Source organism: Bidens hawaiensis, unplaced genomic scaffold (assembly GCF_021521415.1).
Source record: "Bidens hawaiensis isolate Kalapana, Puna unplaced genomic scaffold, B.hawaiensis_p1.1 tig00002338_1, whole genome shotgun sequence".
Lineage (NCBI taxonomy): Eukaryota > Viridiplantae > Streptophyta > Magnoliopsida > Asterales > Asteraceae > Bidens > Bidens hawaiensis.
In genome coordinates, this window is record NW_027491126.1 from 2,552,609 (window position 1) to 2,570,527 (window position 17,919).

The window sequence follows — 17,919 nt, forward strand, 5'->3', positions numbered from 1 at the left end:
CAAAGGTCTCTTAGAAAACGCTCTTCAATATATTTCATTTTCTTAACAATGTTTAGAACTACCCCCAATACTCGAGCGAACATTCTTAAGACGGAATGTCAACCGTTAATACTGATTTTAATGATCTATTAGACATACAATGTCTAACTCACCAGAAACACCATCTTATTTTCTTAACAATCAATATTTTTTACATATGAAATATTTATGAAAGCTTAAAAAGGAATATAAAATAACGGTAAACAGCAAGTAAAATGTTTGTGTAAAGAAAAAACTAAAAGCGATAAAATGGGCATTAAAAAAGGGGTAACACAATTTAAGGAGGACCCTTCACCCCTTTTAAAACCATCCTTCATCCTTTCTTCTTCTTCTTCTTCTTCTTCTTCGATGTTATTATTATTTAGTCTTATTATTATTATTATTATTATTATTATTATTATTATTATCATTTCAATTTCAATTCTTCTGTCATACATACAACACAACACAATACGATACAACAATTCATCCCTATATTCATTCCATCATTATATTTGCTATCAACCATTTTCAACCCTAATTCTCTCTCTTTATTTAATCTTAATCTTCACTCATACCATTTACCTTTCAATTCCCGTTGATTTTTGTCTTTAATTCCTCAGGCAACAAATTTCTTAGGGTTTTGTTTGTATTAATATACTGAAAGACAACACACTGCTTCATAGGTAAGTTTTATTTACGGTTTCCAGATTATGATGGATCCCGATTCGATTCGTGTGATAATGATAAGCTTGCTGAATTGTATCGCTAACGATACAGAATTAGGTTATGATCGTTTGTATCACGCCGCTGTTTTCCATATATTAAACGACTGTTTTGTATCAATTTAGGGTTAGGTTTTCATCAAATGGTTAATTTTGTGTGTTGGTGCGTTCGGTGGTGAATTCCGGTGGATATTGTTAGGTTTTTCGGGGTAGGGTTAGTGCGTAGAGCCGAAGATGAATGATGTTCAGCAGCAGCTTCCGCAGAAGCCCGAGAGCACGACGGACTCGTGTTTGGATTTCGAGAGAGGATATGAGGAGTTAATGAGGGGGCAGTTGGATGATTGTATGTCGTTTGCGTCATGCAGCTCCCCGCGGAACACGGAGGATGATGAGGAGAGTGAAGGTGGTGATCAGCTTATGAGGAGAAGACGGAGGTCTGATCTTGAAGGTGATGACCTGGCGGAGTCTTCGATTGCGAGAAGGCGGCATTCTCGGATTCTGAGTAGGTGGGCCGCGAGGCAAGCGCAGGAAATGATTACTACTATTGAGAGGAGGAACAGGGAGTCGGAGTTGATGGCGCTTGCGGGTTTGCATACGGTCTCGATGTTGGATTCGTCTTTCTTGAGGGAGTCTCAGTCTCCTTCGCCTACTTCTAGTGGACAGGGGAATGTTGAGAGGCCGAGTACCCGTGCGTCATCGATTTTGCAGATGTGGAGGGAGTTGGAAGATGAACATGTGTTGAATCGGGCTCGTGAAAGGGTGAGGGTAAGACTTAGGCAGCAAAGAAGTGTGGGCTCGAATACAAATGTTTCAACCACAACAGAAGGCAGAGGGAGTGAACAGGATGTGACCGGGAGTGAAAACGATTATGGAACGTGGTCTCATGATCAAATTGAACGACAGAACGAGGTTCAAGGTCAAGCTGACAACGGTTCGAGCCGTGAGCAAACTCCTGATATTGGTGAGGTGGAGAGGGAGAGGGTTAGGCACATTGTACAGGGGTGGAGGGAGTCGGGTGCATCTGAACCCGCACCCGCTGTTGCACAGAGGAATAATGAGAGTCCAAGAGCCGAATGGCTTGGAGAAACTGAACGGGAAAGAGTGAGAATTGTGAGGGAGTGGGTGCAAATGACAAGTCAGCAGAGGGGTGCACGTGGTGGTCGTGAACAAAACCGTGAAAGGACGGGTGGTCAACGTGACGGTCAACCAGAGCATATCAGAAGGGATATGCTCAGGTTACGTGGTAGACAAGCTCTAATTGACTTACTTTTGAGGGTCGAAAGGGAACGTCAGAGGGAGCTTCAGGGTTTGACTGAGTATCGTGCGGTTTCTGATTTTGCACATCGCAACCGCATTCAGGTTACTTTCTTTAAATTTTATTTAACCATGTCTGCATCTATCATTTTATTAAGTTATTTTTTTCTCCCGTTGTTTGCCTGATGTCTAGCATTTTTCGGGGTCATTCATGATTTTTGTTCATTTTTTCAGTCATTATTGAGAGGCAGATTTTTAAGAAATGAAAGACCTATAGAGGAAGAAAGGCCTTCTTCAGTTGCAGCAAGTGAGTTGGTTCAATTGAGACAACGCCACACTGTCTCTGGTTTGAGGTATGCTATATTTGAAGCTTTTATGCTTGAAATCTTCATATTTTGCTTTAAAGATTCAGTTGTATTATTACATTAGTTATCTAAGTTATGAAATAATCTTCCCATACAATTTGAGTACAGTCTGCAATCTGCATGATCTTCACCCTGTTTGATTTTTAGTTACATTTTTTTTGAACTTATCAATGACCGGCCTTCACGAAGTGTCACCTGAATTGGCTCATCTACCCTTAAACGGGTTGAGATTTCCAGATATAGTTAAATAGTTGAGGTTTTCCTTTCAACTTCTATTTGATGATTTGACTTTTTTTAAACCAGGGAAGGGTTCCGGTCCAGATCAGAAAACAGCGTTCATGATCAAGTAAGCATGCACTTTTAATTACTAGTTTAACAACAATATTAACTGAATTTACAAGCAGTAAGGCTTACACAATCAATTCACAGGAAACCGAATACGAGAACCAAGATCAGTCACAATTGTGGGAACAGGAAAACGACATTCATCAGGTAACGGATCACACAGGAAGCTTAGAAACTGTTACTGATGTTGAAAACACACATGAACAAGAAAACATCGATGAAGATGAGAGAGGAGAATGGCAGCAGGAAAGTAGCAGCTATAATGAGTTTAATGAATGGAGAGACGAAAATTCAGAAGAAGTTGGAAGAAACTGGCAGGAAAATTCAGGTAATGATTGGCCTCAACAAACAATAGAAATTGGCGGTGATGGTCCTCGTGTGCATGGAACCGATGAGGTTTGGCATGAAGATGGCTCACGGGAACCCGTTGAAAATTGGCCCAGTGGGCCCTCTGACCCCCCAAGAATGCTGCACTCTGTTCCTGTTAGGAGAGTGAGCAGGTTTCACCCACCCGATGATGATAATGTTTACAGCATGGAACTCAGGGAACTTTTGAGCAGGTCGGTAATTAATTACCCCTTTTGTTACAATTATCTATAGCAGTAACTAATTTATTTTTTGTTTATTGCAGGAGAAGTGTTTCTAATCTTCTTAGAAGCGGTTTTCGTGAGAGTTTGGACCAGTTGATCCAATCATATGTTAGCAGACAAGGTCGTGCACCTATTGATTGGGATCTACGCCACAACTTGCCGACCCCGGCTTCACAAGAGGGTGACCAGGAGCACCGCCAGGTCGAACAGGCGGGTGAGAATCAGAATGGTGCCATTGGCGGCAGACCTTTGGTTCCACCAGTACCACCACCACAACCCATTTGGCATCATTTGCCTTACTCTAGTTGGTCCCGTCACTCAATGCATCGGTCTGAACTCGTAAGTTATACTTGAGAGTTGTCGTACACTCAAAAACATTTTATTGTTTAATTATTACAACTTATAACATTTGATTGATTAGTTTAATGAGTGGACATAAATGGAACAGGAGTGGGAGATGATTAATGATTTGAGGGCAGATATGGCAAGACTGCAACAAGGCATGAGCCACATGCAGAGGATGTTGGAGGCTTGTATGGACATGCAGCTTGAGCTGCAACGGTCTGTCAGACAAGAAGTTTCTGCTGCGTTGAATAGATCAGGGGATGGACAAGGTACATGACGACACCTAATGATGTAATTACTATTCTACCCTTGGTGGTTATATAATGTAAATTTCTTAAATGCAGGCATTGCTGCAGAAACATCAGAAGATGGATCAAAATGGTGTCAAGTGAGGAAAGGAACGTGTTGTGTTTGCTGTGATAGCCAGATCGATTCTCTGTTGTACAGGTAATAATTCTCTCTATTATTTGTTAACAGAATTTATAAAGTGCTTAGAAAAATGACTGAAATACCCTTTAATTGTAACATAACCGATACAGATGCGGCCACATGTGTACGTGTTCAAAATGTGCAAACGAGTTGATTCTTGGAGGAGGGAAATGTCCGTTATGCAGGTCACCGATTGTGGAGGTTATTCGAGCTTACTCCATACTGTAAACAGTAAGCTCCATACTGTAAACAGATTACAAACTGACCCAGGAAGAAGATTATAGTTCTGTGTTCTCATCTGTGGAGTGCGTCATTTTTGCCTCGCTGTTTTTCTAATTATATGTTGAATGATCGGTTACGCATTGTATAATTGGATTAACAATTGGCTCCTTTTCGTTAATTATTGCATAATAAAATTCCACACTAATATTGTCATTTTACCAACTGGGATGGAATTGGCGGCTGAATTATACTCAAAACATGGCACAAATTCTAATTATTTAACCATTGGAATGCTTTAAACTGATGCGGTAAATTGGTAAATTGTCATCTTCAAATAAATCAAACCTGTAGATTTTATTATTTTATATGCCTGAGTGATGTTAACAAAAGTAACTACAAGTTTGTTTTTCTTGTTTGTATATTTTGCTTTTGGATTAGTCAAAAAAAGTATATACATTATTATCAACAAAATCAATATTTTTAATATATGCGCCTTTTGTTTTGGACTATTATTTTGGATACAAATGAAATGATTACAGTGTGTGTGTGTCAATTATTAGTTTGTTTCAGATTACAAAAGTAAGCAGCTTAAAATACAGTTTTTCAACACAATCAAGTTATTAGATTATAAAGGTAAAAGAACAGGTTGACAGTGAAAACTCTATATGCTCAATAGATGTCCGTAATATTCATTAAGACTTACAATTGACATGAATTTGGATCTCCAATACAATAAACTACTATAAAAGTGGAAATACAATCGTTTACCTTATCCTTTTTGTATTCATTTACTCCATACTATATGCTATGCATAATCACATATTCTTGGTCTTCCTCAAATAGGAGCTATTAATGGATATTAACATTTAATGAGTTATAGATGATAATATACCTGGTATACTAAATTGAAATTATGAAAACCAGCTCTTTCCGGGCTTCACAGCCTTTAGCTTCAATACAAGTTCTTCCCTTTGAGCTTCTACTTCTGCATATTTGAGACTCATGTGAAGATAACGCTCTCGAAGTTCTTTCAACTCGGTCTCAAGTAAAGATGCGTCTTTATCGTTTTCTTTCTTAACTGCTATTACTTCAGCTTCTAACTCGAGTGGAATATCTAACTGATGAACTTCTCCCTTTGATAGAAAGCTGAAAAATAATTGGAAGTATTTTTAAATAAACAAGTGGTGTCAGATGAATATTTTGGTTAATAGTAATACCTATCAATCTGAGCTTTATACATGTCATTTGACTGCAAAGCCTCAGCAAGCTCATTCTCAAGTGACCTGATTCTTGATGACACGTCAACACTTAGCTCATATGTACTTGCATCCACATCCTGTAACATGAAAAAATATAATTAGAAGTCAATTCATAGACAAAGTTTTTCTTTCACAAAATTTATCATAAAAAAGAATTTGATATGAACCTCTGTGAGCTTCATATGGTCGTGAAAACTGTTATTACTATCTGATCTGAAAGATTTAACACTATTATTAGCAGATAAATCCTCCAATTTCTCTTCAAGGACTTGAGCATTCTTCATGCATTCATCTTTTTCTTCTTGAAAACTGTTTATCTTCCACTGTAGTTGACTATTTGACCGTTTTAGACGCCCGATTTCATTTTTCAACTCCGCATCTTGTGCACATAATGCTTCTCGTGCAGTTAAATCGCCCTGGAGCCGTATAATTTGTTCCTCCAACGCAATATTACTAAGTTTATGATCCTCTAATTCAATCATCGCCTTCTGCATGCTTAATGTTCTCTGCAGCAATGAACTTTTTTCCTCCTTTAGTTCTTTGTAGTCCTCGGTTACCAACTGTAGTGAAGCTTCCAACCTTTCACTCTCATATTTCACTTCATTGTAGGAGTTCTTAAGAGCCACTAGTTCATCTTGCAGCAATGGAATTTTCTGCAGTTGACTAGTCAAACTCGAGATTTCTTCGGTTAATTGCACTCTTTGGTATTCACAATGTTTTAAGTCGCCTTCGAGCACACCAACTTTAACTCTTAGCTTTGCTTCATTAGATCTTGTATTCTCCAATAATTCCCTTACTTTTTCAAGTTTTGCTTCTAGAACTCCATTGTTCTGTTTGGAAGCAGCAAGCTCAACCGTTAGATTATGAACATTTTCTTCATATTCAACTTCAACGGTCTTGATCTTCTTATCAGATGATTTTAATTCTTCCATGACGTTAACTTTGAGATGCAAAGCTTCAAGTTCTGAATCGAATATTTTCTCTTTTGCAGCAATCTCATTCACCATTAATGAGAATTTATCTTCTAAATCTTCCAATTTTGTAGACAACTTAGAGAAATTATATTGTGACTCCCTTCTTTCTGCTTCCAGATCTATGCAGCGATTATGCAAATCAAGTCTTTGTTGCTTTAACTCTCGGTTTGATATTTGAAGTTCACTGCATTCTTCAATCAAATTCTCTGCAGTTGTTTGCAACTTTGGATTTGCTTTTTTTAAATACTCGCACTCCTCTTGAGCTTCCAACCAACGTTTTTGCATTTCTTCAAACTTCTGTCTCATATCAACTTTGCTTGTTTCTAATTCCGCTTCTAGTTTTTCTATTTCAGCCTGTAGATTCATGACGCGTGTCTCTGAATGCTGTATCTCCAAACGATTTGATTCACGTGTATCAGTCAAATATCTTAATTGAGGTTCTAATCCAGATATTCGTTCTGATAATTGTAGATTTTCTACTTCTAATTCGGTTACTTGCTGTTCTAGTTCCTTGTTACAGCTCTCGAGCTCAAGTAGTTTCTTTTCAAGAATCTTGTTTGCAGCAACTTGAGAATCTTTTGCGTCATTAAGTACCACCATGTCATTTTTAACCTGTTGGATTTAAATATTCAGAGCTCAAGATTACCTTAAATTAATGTTTATCAACAGTTAAGCATTTTTGTTTAGTAAGCAGTAGTTTTTGTCAGGGGTGTAAGCGAGCCAAGATGCTCATGAGCTATATGAGATCCGCTCGCTAAAAGCTCGAATCGAGCCTAATAATAAGATTATTTAATAAGCTAGCATGAGGCCAAGCTTCATTTATTGAGCTTGCAAGCCTAAACAAGCCTATGAATTATTTTTTTTAATATATTAATATAAATAAAATTATCATAAAAATAACTAAATAATATATATTATGTTATATATATAAATCATTATTAAATTATATATAAACTAATTAGTAAATAATAAACGAGCTGAGCTGGAGCCTAGTCAAGTTCGCACTCGGCTCGGCTCGTTTTACACTCCTAGTTTTATGAACTCAGTTTCGGATTATATAAGATTAAGAAAGAATAGAAGAATAGCAATTCAGATTGGTTTCTATGGCTCAACCTATTTCAGGTCTAAAGCAGAAATCAAATTTGTTTCAAAAAGATATATATAAGCGTAACTAACCCTCCTAGGGAATGCGACCAACAAGATAAACTAATAAAATATGGTTGGTAGGTTATAAAGGATAAAGACAAAAACCAGCTAAGAAATATATAATATAATGAATCAAGCAAAAAGTAATATTTTTCTAAAACTAGAAAGAAGTCAAGAACACAATTTGATGCTAAAGTACCAGCTATTTACTTGTATTTGGTCATTAGTGAATAGAGCATGTTACCTTATCCAGACATTCGGAGATGATTGTACTTTCGGTTTGCATAGCTTTCAAACCGCCCATTAGTTGCTTCTTTAATATTTTCAGATCGGACACCTGAATCTCCAAGTCTGTTTGGTGGGCATTCAAGCGTTGAATCTTCTTATCTTTGAGCGAGCAATCTGACTTAAGAACTTCTATTTCAGAGGTTTTTGCCAATAGTTCAATATTCAGCTTCTCAAGTATGCTGGTATCGTCCTTCAAACTAAACTCCATCTCATTTTCAATATTAAAACGATCCTTCATCATTGGTTTGGTTTCTTCAGCAGTGAATGAATCTGCACATATCAAAATAGTTTCTGTTAAAACTTAAAGCTATAAGTAAAAAGCATTCAAATTTGAAGGACAAGGGTGTCAGTTTGTTCATTTGTGCAATGAAAAAGTGTGATGTTCAAGTATAAGTGAAATGAACAAGAGAGTCAGTCATCAAAAATTTTTTTAGGGAACCAACTTTGTTTTTCACAGAAAATCAATCAAATATTTAAAATGATAGATAGGCTTTAAGCTAGTTTTCAACATGCCAGCAGGTAAACAGTTTTCTCAACTCGTGTAAAAAAGTCAACATGGTCAAAGTTACTTTGCGTGTCATTATTTTAACCTAGTAATATTTACAATTAAGTTAAATAATAAATTGTAAAGTTTGAGGGCTTTTATCATTTTTTTTTTCTTGAAGTTCAATTGTTTTTTTTCTGGGAAAAATATAAGATTGCCTGAAATAGAAAATTACACCAAAATACTTATGATAAAACAGACTAGAAATATAAATGCAAGGTACTTACTTTCATGTTTTTCTTCTTCCTGCAATTTCAATAATGCTTTCAACTTAACAGCCTCATTTTCATATTCTTCTACTTTTGTACAGTATATATTGAGTTCACCATCAAGATAATAAGCTTTATCCTTAAAATCTTGGATGTCGACTTCTAGTTTCACACACTTGCTTTCTAGTTCTTTACAACGATTTTGCAGGTTACCAGCATCTATTCTATCAAGCTCTCTATCATTTGCTTCTTCTTTAAGCTTTTCTATCTCACACTCAAGTTTAATTATCTCAGAATCTTCAATTGAATTGACACCCTTTGAAAGTTCGTTTTCTGATTCTTTAAGCTTATATACAAGCTCAAGATTCTCGTTAGTAAGTTCATTACAATCTCTCTCAAGCTCCTTAATCTTATCTTTCAAACTATAAAGACTTTCTATCTCCATTTTCTGTTTCTCTATGGTCTCTTCTAGTTCCTGAAGAACAGAAACTAACTCAAGATTTGATTCTTGAGTTTTATTAAACTGAAGAGATAACTCATCATTCAAATCTCTTTGAAATTTTATTTCTTCTTCCAATTCTGTCTGTATATCACCTTGCGCTTGGAGTTTCAGACTGTCAGCAGCCTTTCCTTTGACTTCTGATTCATCAAGTATGGCTTTTTAAGTAATCCACTTCTTGTTTCAGCCCATCACATTCTGCCTGTAATGCAACAATCTCCATAGATGCATTTTGTAACTTTCTTGTTTGGTCTTTGAACTCCTTTTTTGAAAAATCAAGATCTACTTTCAATCTCCGTGCGTTTCTTTCCCACATTCTTGCTTCTGCTCTAAGTTCTTCCACTGTGGCCCCTTCAGCTTCTAGACCAAATTCAACGGAACCAAAAGTTCGTAGTGGTGATGTGGGAATCGAATGCGAAAATTTTCCGGAATCTTGTCTTTGACTTGAATTAAATTTTCCAGGATCTTGTCTTTGACTTACTCTAGGAGAATCAGAGACATGATATGAGCTATATTGTGGCCTATTTGAAGAGCTAATAGAATCATGTCTTGCTATTAGATCATTGGCTTCAGTTAGATGCCTACCAAAAGAGTCATCCAATGAATCAATACTACTAAGTGATCCCCTTCCAGATAAGCTTGTATCCTGTGCAACAAAAGTACTCTTAGATACAGAATGCTCAAAATAATTTTTTTGTATTCAATCAAATCAAGCATAGTAATCCAATATTCCTAATCTCTATTTATAAATTTTCCTTACAAGAACCTGGTTCCTATTAAAGCTACTACTACCAATTATTATACTAATTTAAGAGTCTAATCAAATACTGATAGCGCATATTCATAGAATGAAAAGAATGCATATCAAGTTCCCTGAAAAAGTACCTTGCTACCAAGTCCACCTGCTTGAGAGGTATACATGAAGTTACTGCTCATGGAAGATTCTACACTCTTAGTGGTCCTACTATCAGACACATCTGATTTGGTATCCAAGTCATCAGAAGCATTGGCATCTTCTACAAATGATTCAGTGTCCGTCCATCTGTCATTTCTGAAACATGCAGCATTTTAGCACATAGGCCAATGGTTAAAAGGATGAATATCAATAATCTATGTTAAAGAACAAACCTCATATTTGGTCTAGGTGTTAAGCACCTAATTTCCGCCTGCAAAGAGAAAATAACAATTTATATCCTTGTTGCAAATAAAAGTTTTCAATTCATTAGAAGATTTATTTCTTAGTCCTTTGATAAAAAGGAAAGGAAATTCAATATTATTTAACATCAATGCATATGCCTTGTGTGCCTAGATAAGAAATAAGAATTATGGCAAAAATCTGATCAAAATCTATTCTATATCGACATGTCAGGTACTATCATATAATTTTCCATCACAAGGCTAGATCATATGATATATCATACTAATAGTGTTGGGCATCACAAGGAAAGATAGCATTTTCAATATGTGACTACAAAGCAGCATGATAAATCTTGACTGTATCATCTATTCTATCCATAGAATTTCTATGAATTAAGTCAACTAAGACTTATTAAAATAACCTAATATTTTTTAAAAAAATGATAAAACACTAGAAGTAACTGATCATGCCAAATCTGAATATAATCATGCTGTTTATGAACACTGTGATCAAAGACACATAAGAAGGCACAAGAAGACACTACCATTGTTGATGATATTAATAATCATGCTACTGAAGAATCTAGTAGAAGAATTACGACTAACCTGTAAGATTGTCCCATAACTACAGTTTTTTAGTGGTTCCGCAATAGAAGTAGAAGTTTCAGAACTCAAGTGATTTGATAAATTTACAGTAACTTCTCCGAGGATGCCAGTTCTACTTGATCCCTGTCACTCAAAATAATAACAGAATTTTAGTGAAATAATAATCAAACTGAAACTTAATTAAAAAAAGCATGAGGCGGAGCAGACCATTGAGATAAGAAGCTTATGCAGGCATTGTCCGAGCCCTTTTGAAGCATCATCATGAGGAACCGAAATGAATGCTGACAAACTCTCAGCCCATTGACAATTCCCATTCTGTACAAATGATCTACCTGTTCTGGCAACTGTTTTTCCAGTTTCTACAGATATAAGTGACAATGAAAGCTTATCCCATCCTTTAGGGACCTAGAAATGCAAAAAAAATATATATATATTGTCACAACTGAAAATCACAACTAAGCGTAATACTAAATAAACTATGAAAACAGATTTTAATAGTAACAGCCCTATACCTTAGTTAAGCTATATAATCCTGAACGGTAATGCTATATATTATCGATCATGAAGAATACAATGGAATTTGAGTGAATATTTTGTATCATCAGAAACCAGTAGCATAAACCTCTCTATAGAAGAATCAACATCCTCAACATAACACAATTCCTAATCTCTTTAATAAAATTACTTGCCTCAGAAATCAAGCACTGGTTATCAATAGCCTATAACATTTAGTCACTTTATTTGAAACACACGATGACACGAAAAAAATGAAACTGCTCTATTTTATTTCTTCAAACACAGATAACAGAACATTGTTACACAGCCTATTCCATAAATCATAAGATTATATAAACTATGAAAACAGATTCCAGTAGTGACAGTCATATATCCTAGTTAAGCTATACAATCATGAACAATAACGCTATACAGATCACGAACGGAATTAGAGTGAATATTTTGCAATGAGGACTCAATAACAGCATGTCAGCATCAGAAACCAGTAGCATAGACATAAACTCCTTAACATATCAGAATTCCTAATCTCCTTATTAAATTACTTGCCTCAGAAATCAAGCACTAGTTATCAATAGCCTATAACATTTAGTCTCATTTAATGAGAAACGCTGGAAATAAACGTAACTACACTATGAATTATGAAAATCATTCCTCAAAACCTAATTCCATAGCTATCATAACTCGATCAATATCATAATCAGTCACTGATTAAAACGAATAAAACTCTTCATACAAATAACAAATATACTACAGCTGCATCGCTTTGTTTCATGTTTTTATGCGTGTGTGTATCGCTCGCTCTCCAGGTACCTCCTTAACAGAACACAACTCATAATCTTCTTAATAAAATTACTTGCCTAAGAAATCAACCACTGTTTATCAATAGCCTACTGCCTATAACATTTAGTCTCATTTCATTCAAAAAGCAGGAAACAAAATGCAACTGCACTATGAAAATCGATCCTCAAAACCTAATTCCGTAGCTATCATAACTCGAACAACATCATAATCATTCTCTGACTAAATAGCCTATAACATTCAGTCTCATTATATTCAAAACGCAGGAAATAAACATAACTACACTATTCTATTTCTTCAAACACACGTAACAGAACACGATCAATATCAACAGTTCCGTACAAATCACACTCCAGCTAGAACAAAGTAGTATCGGCTTATCGCTATTTAGTAATGAGAACTCAATAACAGCATAAGAAACCAGTAGAATAAATTAGTTGCCTCAGAAATCAACCACTGGTTATTAAATATCAATAGCCTATAACATTTACTCTCATTTCACTCGAACCACATAAAATAAACGTAACTACACTATAACTATAAACATCATAATCATTCCTCAAAACCTAATTCCGCAGCTATCATAACTCGATCAATATCATAATCATTTATTATTAACTAATACGAATAAACAGTTCCGTACAAATTACAATCCAGCTGGCACTTGTATCGGTATAGGTGTTGTACCTGGAGAGCGTGAAGAGCGGAGAACTTGAATTCAAATCGTTCGCCGGAAGCGTAGTCAACGGAGGAGGCGGAGGAGTTACGGCGGTGCAACCGGTTCACCATTTTGTGATTAACTGTCTCCTTCATTTAGCCCCAAATTGGTATGTATATATACATATATAATTATATACATAAACAAGAGAGAGAGATAGAAAGAGGAGAGGTTAGCTAGCTGTACAAGTTGAAATTCAGTTGGAGCAGGAGTACAACTCCAATCTATTTCAACCCATCCGGTGTAACCAGAATATTATTATTTTAATATTATTATTATTTTTTTGAACGACCAACCGGGTACTTTGTACGCGGCCCCCATTGTCTAAAGGTAGCCCGAGTTGGTTATTAGTCCGGACGGACGGAGCCCCTAACGGTCCACATATTGAGGGATTCACCGGATAAAACCCGACCCCCATGCTTCGCCAAATGACACGACAACAAGGAGCCAGTAAAACCGGCTGAGATAAGGACTCGAATCCTGGCAAGCCAGAGTCATCCCTCATATCTCCCATATAAATTGATGATAGTGAGACTTGAACCCCCACTTCTAAAGTGAGTGCTCTACCATTGAGCCACAAACAATTTATTATTTTAATATTATTATTATTACCGAATCTACAAAGTACAATATTTAATTATTATTTGTTTGTTGTTAATATGTAACGTAAAATAAGATAAAGTAACAAGTAATAATTATTCTTTTGTCATTAATTAGTTAAAAGGGTTATATATTGCATTAAAGTACATTTTAGTTAAGAGAATTGAACGATTCGACACGTTGAAGATTTAAACACCACGTCAACTCTCTATGTTTTTAGATTATTATAACCTTAAATTAAAAATAATATTAATAGTGCTATTATGTATTTATGATTAGGTATACATATATACTTATTCTAGTATCATGATCTTGACGTTTTACATAATTTGCGCATCAAACTCAAATAAATGTGAAATAATCGAAAAACCACATTGATCAAGAAATAGTAGTTTTGTTACCGAATTAGTTGAGCTAACAATAGAGCCATCCACTATGTTTTTTTTATTTTTATACATAACATGTTTTGTGTCGTATTTTTTTTGTTATAAGTAATATATTAGTTTTCGTTAATACTCATCATAATTAAAATTGTTGTTTTAGTTTTATTCGATCAAATATATAATTAGATTGTTAGCTAAAAGTATTATAGATATTTGACTGCTAAACAAGTATACTTTTAAAAAATGTGTAGTAAATTTGTTTTTTCTACTTTATTCACATGTAATATTATTTTACTTACACTCGGTTTTTCATGAAACTTTATCGACATATTGCTAACGTATCTCGTCTTCACAAATAGATCTCCGAATTATATATAATTTTATACACTTTTAGTTTGTTGTTACCTAAAATGCTTGTGGTTTATGGTTTCTAAAAATATATAATTATGTATATATATGTTATTTAATAAACGTATTTGATATTAACTATATTATATATTTTTGTCATATTAAAACCAATCAGCATGAATAAGTTTTGATGATATGATACTCCAGCTAAAGTAGGAGACAAGTTACATTTGTCTCATAGCTTTTTTTATATAAAAGGTGATATGGCCTGTCTTGCACATGGCATTGACAATGTGGGGATTCTAGTACATATTGTTTTGAAAACGGGTATTGAGCCGGTAGTTTAACCGGTTGAGGTAGAAATGGAACATAGATTATCTGACTTCTAGTGAAAGTGTACGGGTATTATTCGGGTTGTATTTATGGATTTTGGGTTTTTTGGGTCGGGTTTGAGAATTTTTTATCGAGTACTCATACCGAGCATGTTTATGATTGAGTTTGAAAATTGTTTATAGGCTTATTGGTGTTTTCAAAAAGCCAATAAGTTAAAATGTGTTTGGCAATCATAAAAATTTTTTTTATTTTAGTTTTTTGAGATAGTTAAAAAAATAGTTTTCTAAAAGTCTCAAATCCTGACTTTTTGAAAAAACCAATAAGCGCTTTTCAAACTCAATCCCAAACATCTCCCCCATGTTATTCGGGTTCGGGTTTTATGAGTACAGGTTAATCGGGTTTCTAGTATTTGACCTAAAAAACTAAAAAAATATACATGTGCTAAAATTCAAGCAAGTATATCATCTTTAAGTTTTAACATACATAAGCAAATAACAAACCACATAATCCAATCAAAAGAGTCTGAAGAATGCTTATTGATGGAATGAATAATCAGTTGACGGATGAACTGAGTCTGAAAAACCGACCAATTGATTGAATAAAGTCATATATAATCGCTATATTAACAAACGTTGAATAGCAATCGATAGGTGGGGTTGGAATCAGAACGGATTAGGCGACTAATAAAATGAATTTGGTAGGCGTCGATATTCATTGAATAGTATAAGACATGTTATATAATAACTGAACTGAATACTTAGTCAAACCGATTATTCGGGTTTACCTGAAACCCATTAAAAAGTAATCACTATTCGACTCGTATTAGTTCGGGTTGAACTCGGGTTCATTAGATTCGGGTTTGAGTTTCATGAGTACTAGTAGCTTCAAGTCCGGGTTAATAATTATTCAGGTCAAGTTTCGAGTTGCGGTTAAAAATGACAACCATATCCCATAAAGGGAACACATAAATCGATAGCTTAATTGGTTGTCTGGTTTGATAATTGTTTTGGGGTTAAACTTTTGGTATCAACTATTAATATTGTACTTTTGTCTTGTTATGACTTATGATCAGTGGCGGATCCAGGAATTTTTTTTGGGTGGTTCACTACTTTTATATGTTTCAATTTCACCGAGTCGGGTATATAAAATTTCGGGTCGGTTTGAGGTTCGGGTCGGTTCGATGGTTCGGGAAAAGTTCATTACATAATCTTGTTTTCACCATCATTTTAGCAAGATCGCCTAAGCCACTCAAGTTGGCAAACCGCTTATCTTCTTTCACGTTAGTAATGTAGTGGCCAAGTTCATATACAAGCTTCTCCTTTTCATCAAAATCAAAATCACATGGATACATCTCGGCCAAGTTTATCAAGTTTACTTTACTAAAGGCACTAAAATTACAAGACGGGCTCAAAGAACTCATATTAGTAAGCAATTTAGTGGTTACCTCATTAAAGCGGCTTCCAAGCTCTTGAATTTGCATGTCGAGAACCGTGTTGAAATTATTAACCACATAATGATGACGATTGGTGATACCGGTCTTCTTTCTTTTAAATCTCGGGTCAACATTCTCTTCATATTCAAAATACCTACAAATCAACAATTTCAAACTAACAAATTTAAAACTAAGAAACTAACAAAAACTAACAAACTAACAAATTAAAACCAATAATCATTAAGGCTTTATTTGAAATAAATAAAAAAAATAAAGGTATTCACATAAGTTTATTTAGTGAAATAAATAAAAAATAAAGTTACAATTACAAATATCAAAACAAATTTTCACTCAGACAAATCGTCGAACAGGTGGAGGGCATCCCTGGATTCGGGAATCGTCATAACTCATAAGAATTAAGAAGGACTGGGTTGGATCAATATGAATCGGATAACTAGAATACAACACTCTCTTTCAAAAAGATTTTCACAAAGCAAACTACTTTCAATAATCATTTCGAATGGATTAAATAAAATGAATCATACAAGAAGCAAAAAAATACCTAACAGGAGGCGGACGGCGGTGTGCCACTGCCGGACTAGTGAGCAGAGCAAGCAAAAAAAGGTTTTTGTTGGAATTGATTTTTATGGGGGCAAGGATTGGTTCAGGGGTTTGAAACCAGTGACTGATTCAATCAGAGGCGGAGGCGGACGGCGGTGTGCCACTGCCGGAGTGGCTGAGCTGAGCCTGAGGGTGGAGCGGTGGACAGAGGACAGAGGCGGCTGCAGCTGCTGAGGACCATGAGGACACGGATTGGTTCAGGGGTTTGCCTGCTTTGCTTATCAGCTTATGTTATAAAAAACCCTAACAGGACTTAGGGTAACTTAGTAAAAAAAAAAAAAAAAAAACTGTTAAAAACGGGAATAGAACCTGCGACCTCCGGGTTACAAAACCCACAAACTACCATCCGGGCAAGCACTTTATATGTTTTTAAGATGGTTCCTGTATAATTTATAGGGTGGTTCCTTTATTATTTTCTATATATAAATACACTATAATTTCGAAACTCGGGTGGTTCCGCGGAACCACCCGTTACTACCGTAGATCCGCCCATGCTTATGATCAATTGGTCTTCTTTGGTAAACTCGTAAACTACAATAAAATTTTGTTAAAACTTATGGCTAATGTTTACAGGGCCTCCAATTTTAAGGTTTAACTTAAGTAGAACACTAATCTTCATATTTTGAAAGTTATGTGTTTACTAAAACTTGATCAATTTACATATAAAATGTGTGATTGTGTGTATTTTAGAAACCATATAAAAATGGGTATTATCATATTCACATGTGCTAGGGTTTTATGTAAAAAGTTATTATTGCTTTTTTTTTGCTTTCAAATAAAACGTTTCAGTTTTAGAATTCGCTTTAGAGTCAAGCCTCTGTTGACCAAAACTTGTCTTATACCATAATTTGATATTGTTTGTTCATTGTAGAAATCATTGTAGAAATGTACCATATGTTATGGTTAATATATAGATGATATATAAGTGTTAAATATGGGTTGGATAACGTCTTCAAAACAAAAATTATTGAGTAAATTACATTTTAAATCATTTATGTATTAGAGTAAATTTCATTTTTAGTCATTTATGTTCATACTAAATTGAATCTTTTGTCCTTAATCTTCACTAATCACACGAACCATTCTTAATTTACGTTTAAAGTTCAACACATTTTTCATGTTTTCAACTCTTAATATTTTGATCAAACCAAATTGACTGTGCATTGTGAAGAAACGTGGATCTACTCACTGGTAGCAGATCTACTTTCCTCGGGT

General features: G+C 35.0%; 1 protein-coding gene and 1 pseudogene across 2 annotated transcripts; one reads left to right on the top strand and one right to left on the bottom strand.

Annotated features, from left to right (window-relative positions):
* The first annotated feature begins 892 nt into the window (after positions 1–892).
* Positions 893–4,704, top strand: LOC143618780 (uncharacterized). The gene is made up of 8 exons (XM_077090879.1): positions 893–2,102; positions 2,232–2,350; positions 2,666–2,708; positions 2,792–3,267; positions 3,339–3,636; positions 3,746–3,911; positions 3,987–4,089; positions 4,182–4,704. The coding sequence occupies exons 1-8, from the start codon at positions 978–980 to the stop codon at positions 4,297–4,299; spliced, it is 2,448 nt and encodes an 815-aa protein (XP_076946994.1). The 5' UTR covers positions 893–977; the 3' UTR covers positions 4,300–4,704.
* Positions 4,705–4,813: 109 nt separating this feature from the next.
* On the bottom strand, positions 4,814–13,109 carry LOC143618781 (uncharacterized; annotated as a pseudogene). Its single transcript, XR_013151073.1, has 10 exons — positions 12,957–13,109; positions 11,163–11,360; positions 10,956–11,078; positions 10,341–10,378; positions 10,098–10,263; positions 8,732–9,858; positions 7,917–8,230; positions 5,720–7,138; positions 5,511–5,629; positions 4,814–5,439 (listed from the first exon to the last, which is right to left on the bottom strand). The product of XR_013151073.1 is annotated as an uncharacterized LOC143618781 (transcript).
* Between the last annotated feature and the right edge of the window lie 4,810 nt (positions 13,110–17,919).

Excerpts from the sequence above, each read along its gene's own strand:
- LOC143618780 (XM_077090879.1), top strand. The coding sequence starts at position 978 with ATGAATGATGTTCAGCAGCAGCTTCCGCAGAAGCCCGAGAGCACGACG. Across the intron at positions 2,103-2,231 it reads CACATCGCAACCGCATTCAG|TCATTATTGAGAGGCAGATT; the intron begins GTTACTTTCTTT and ends TCATTTTTTCAG. Across the intron at positions 3,268-3,338 it reads CTCAGGGAACTTTTGAGCAG|GAGAAGTGTTTCTAATCTTC; the intron begins GTCGGTAATTAA and ends TGTTTATTGCAG.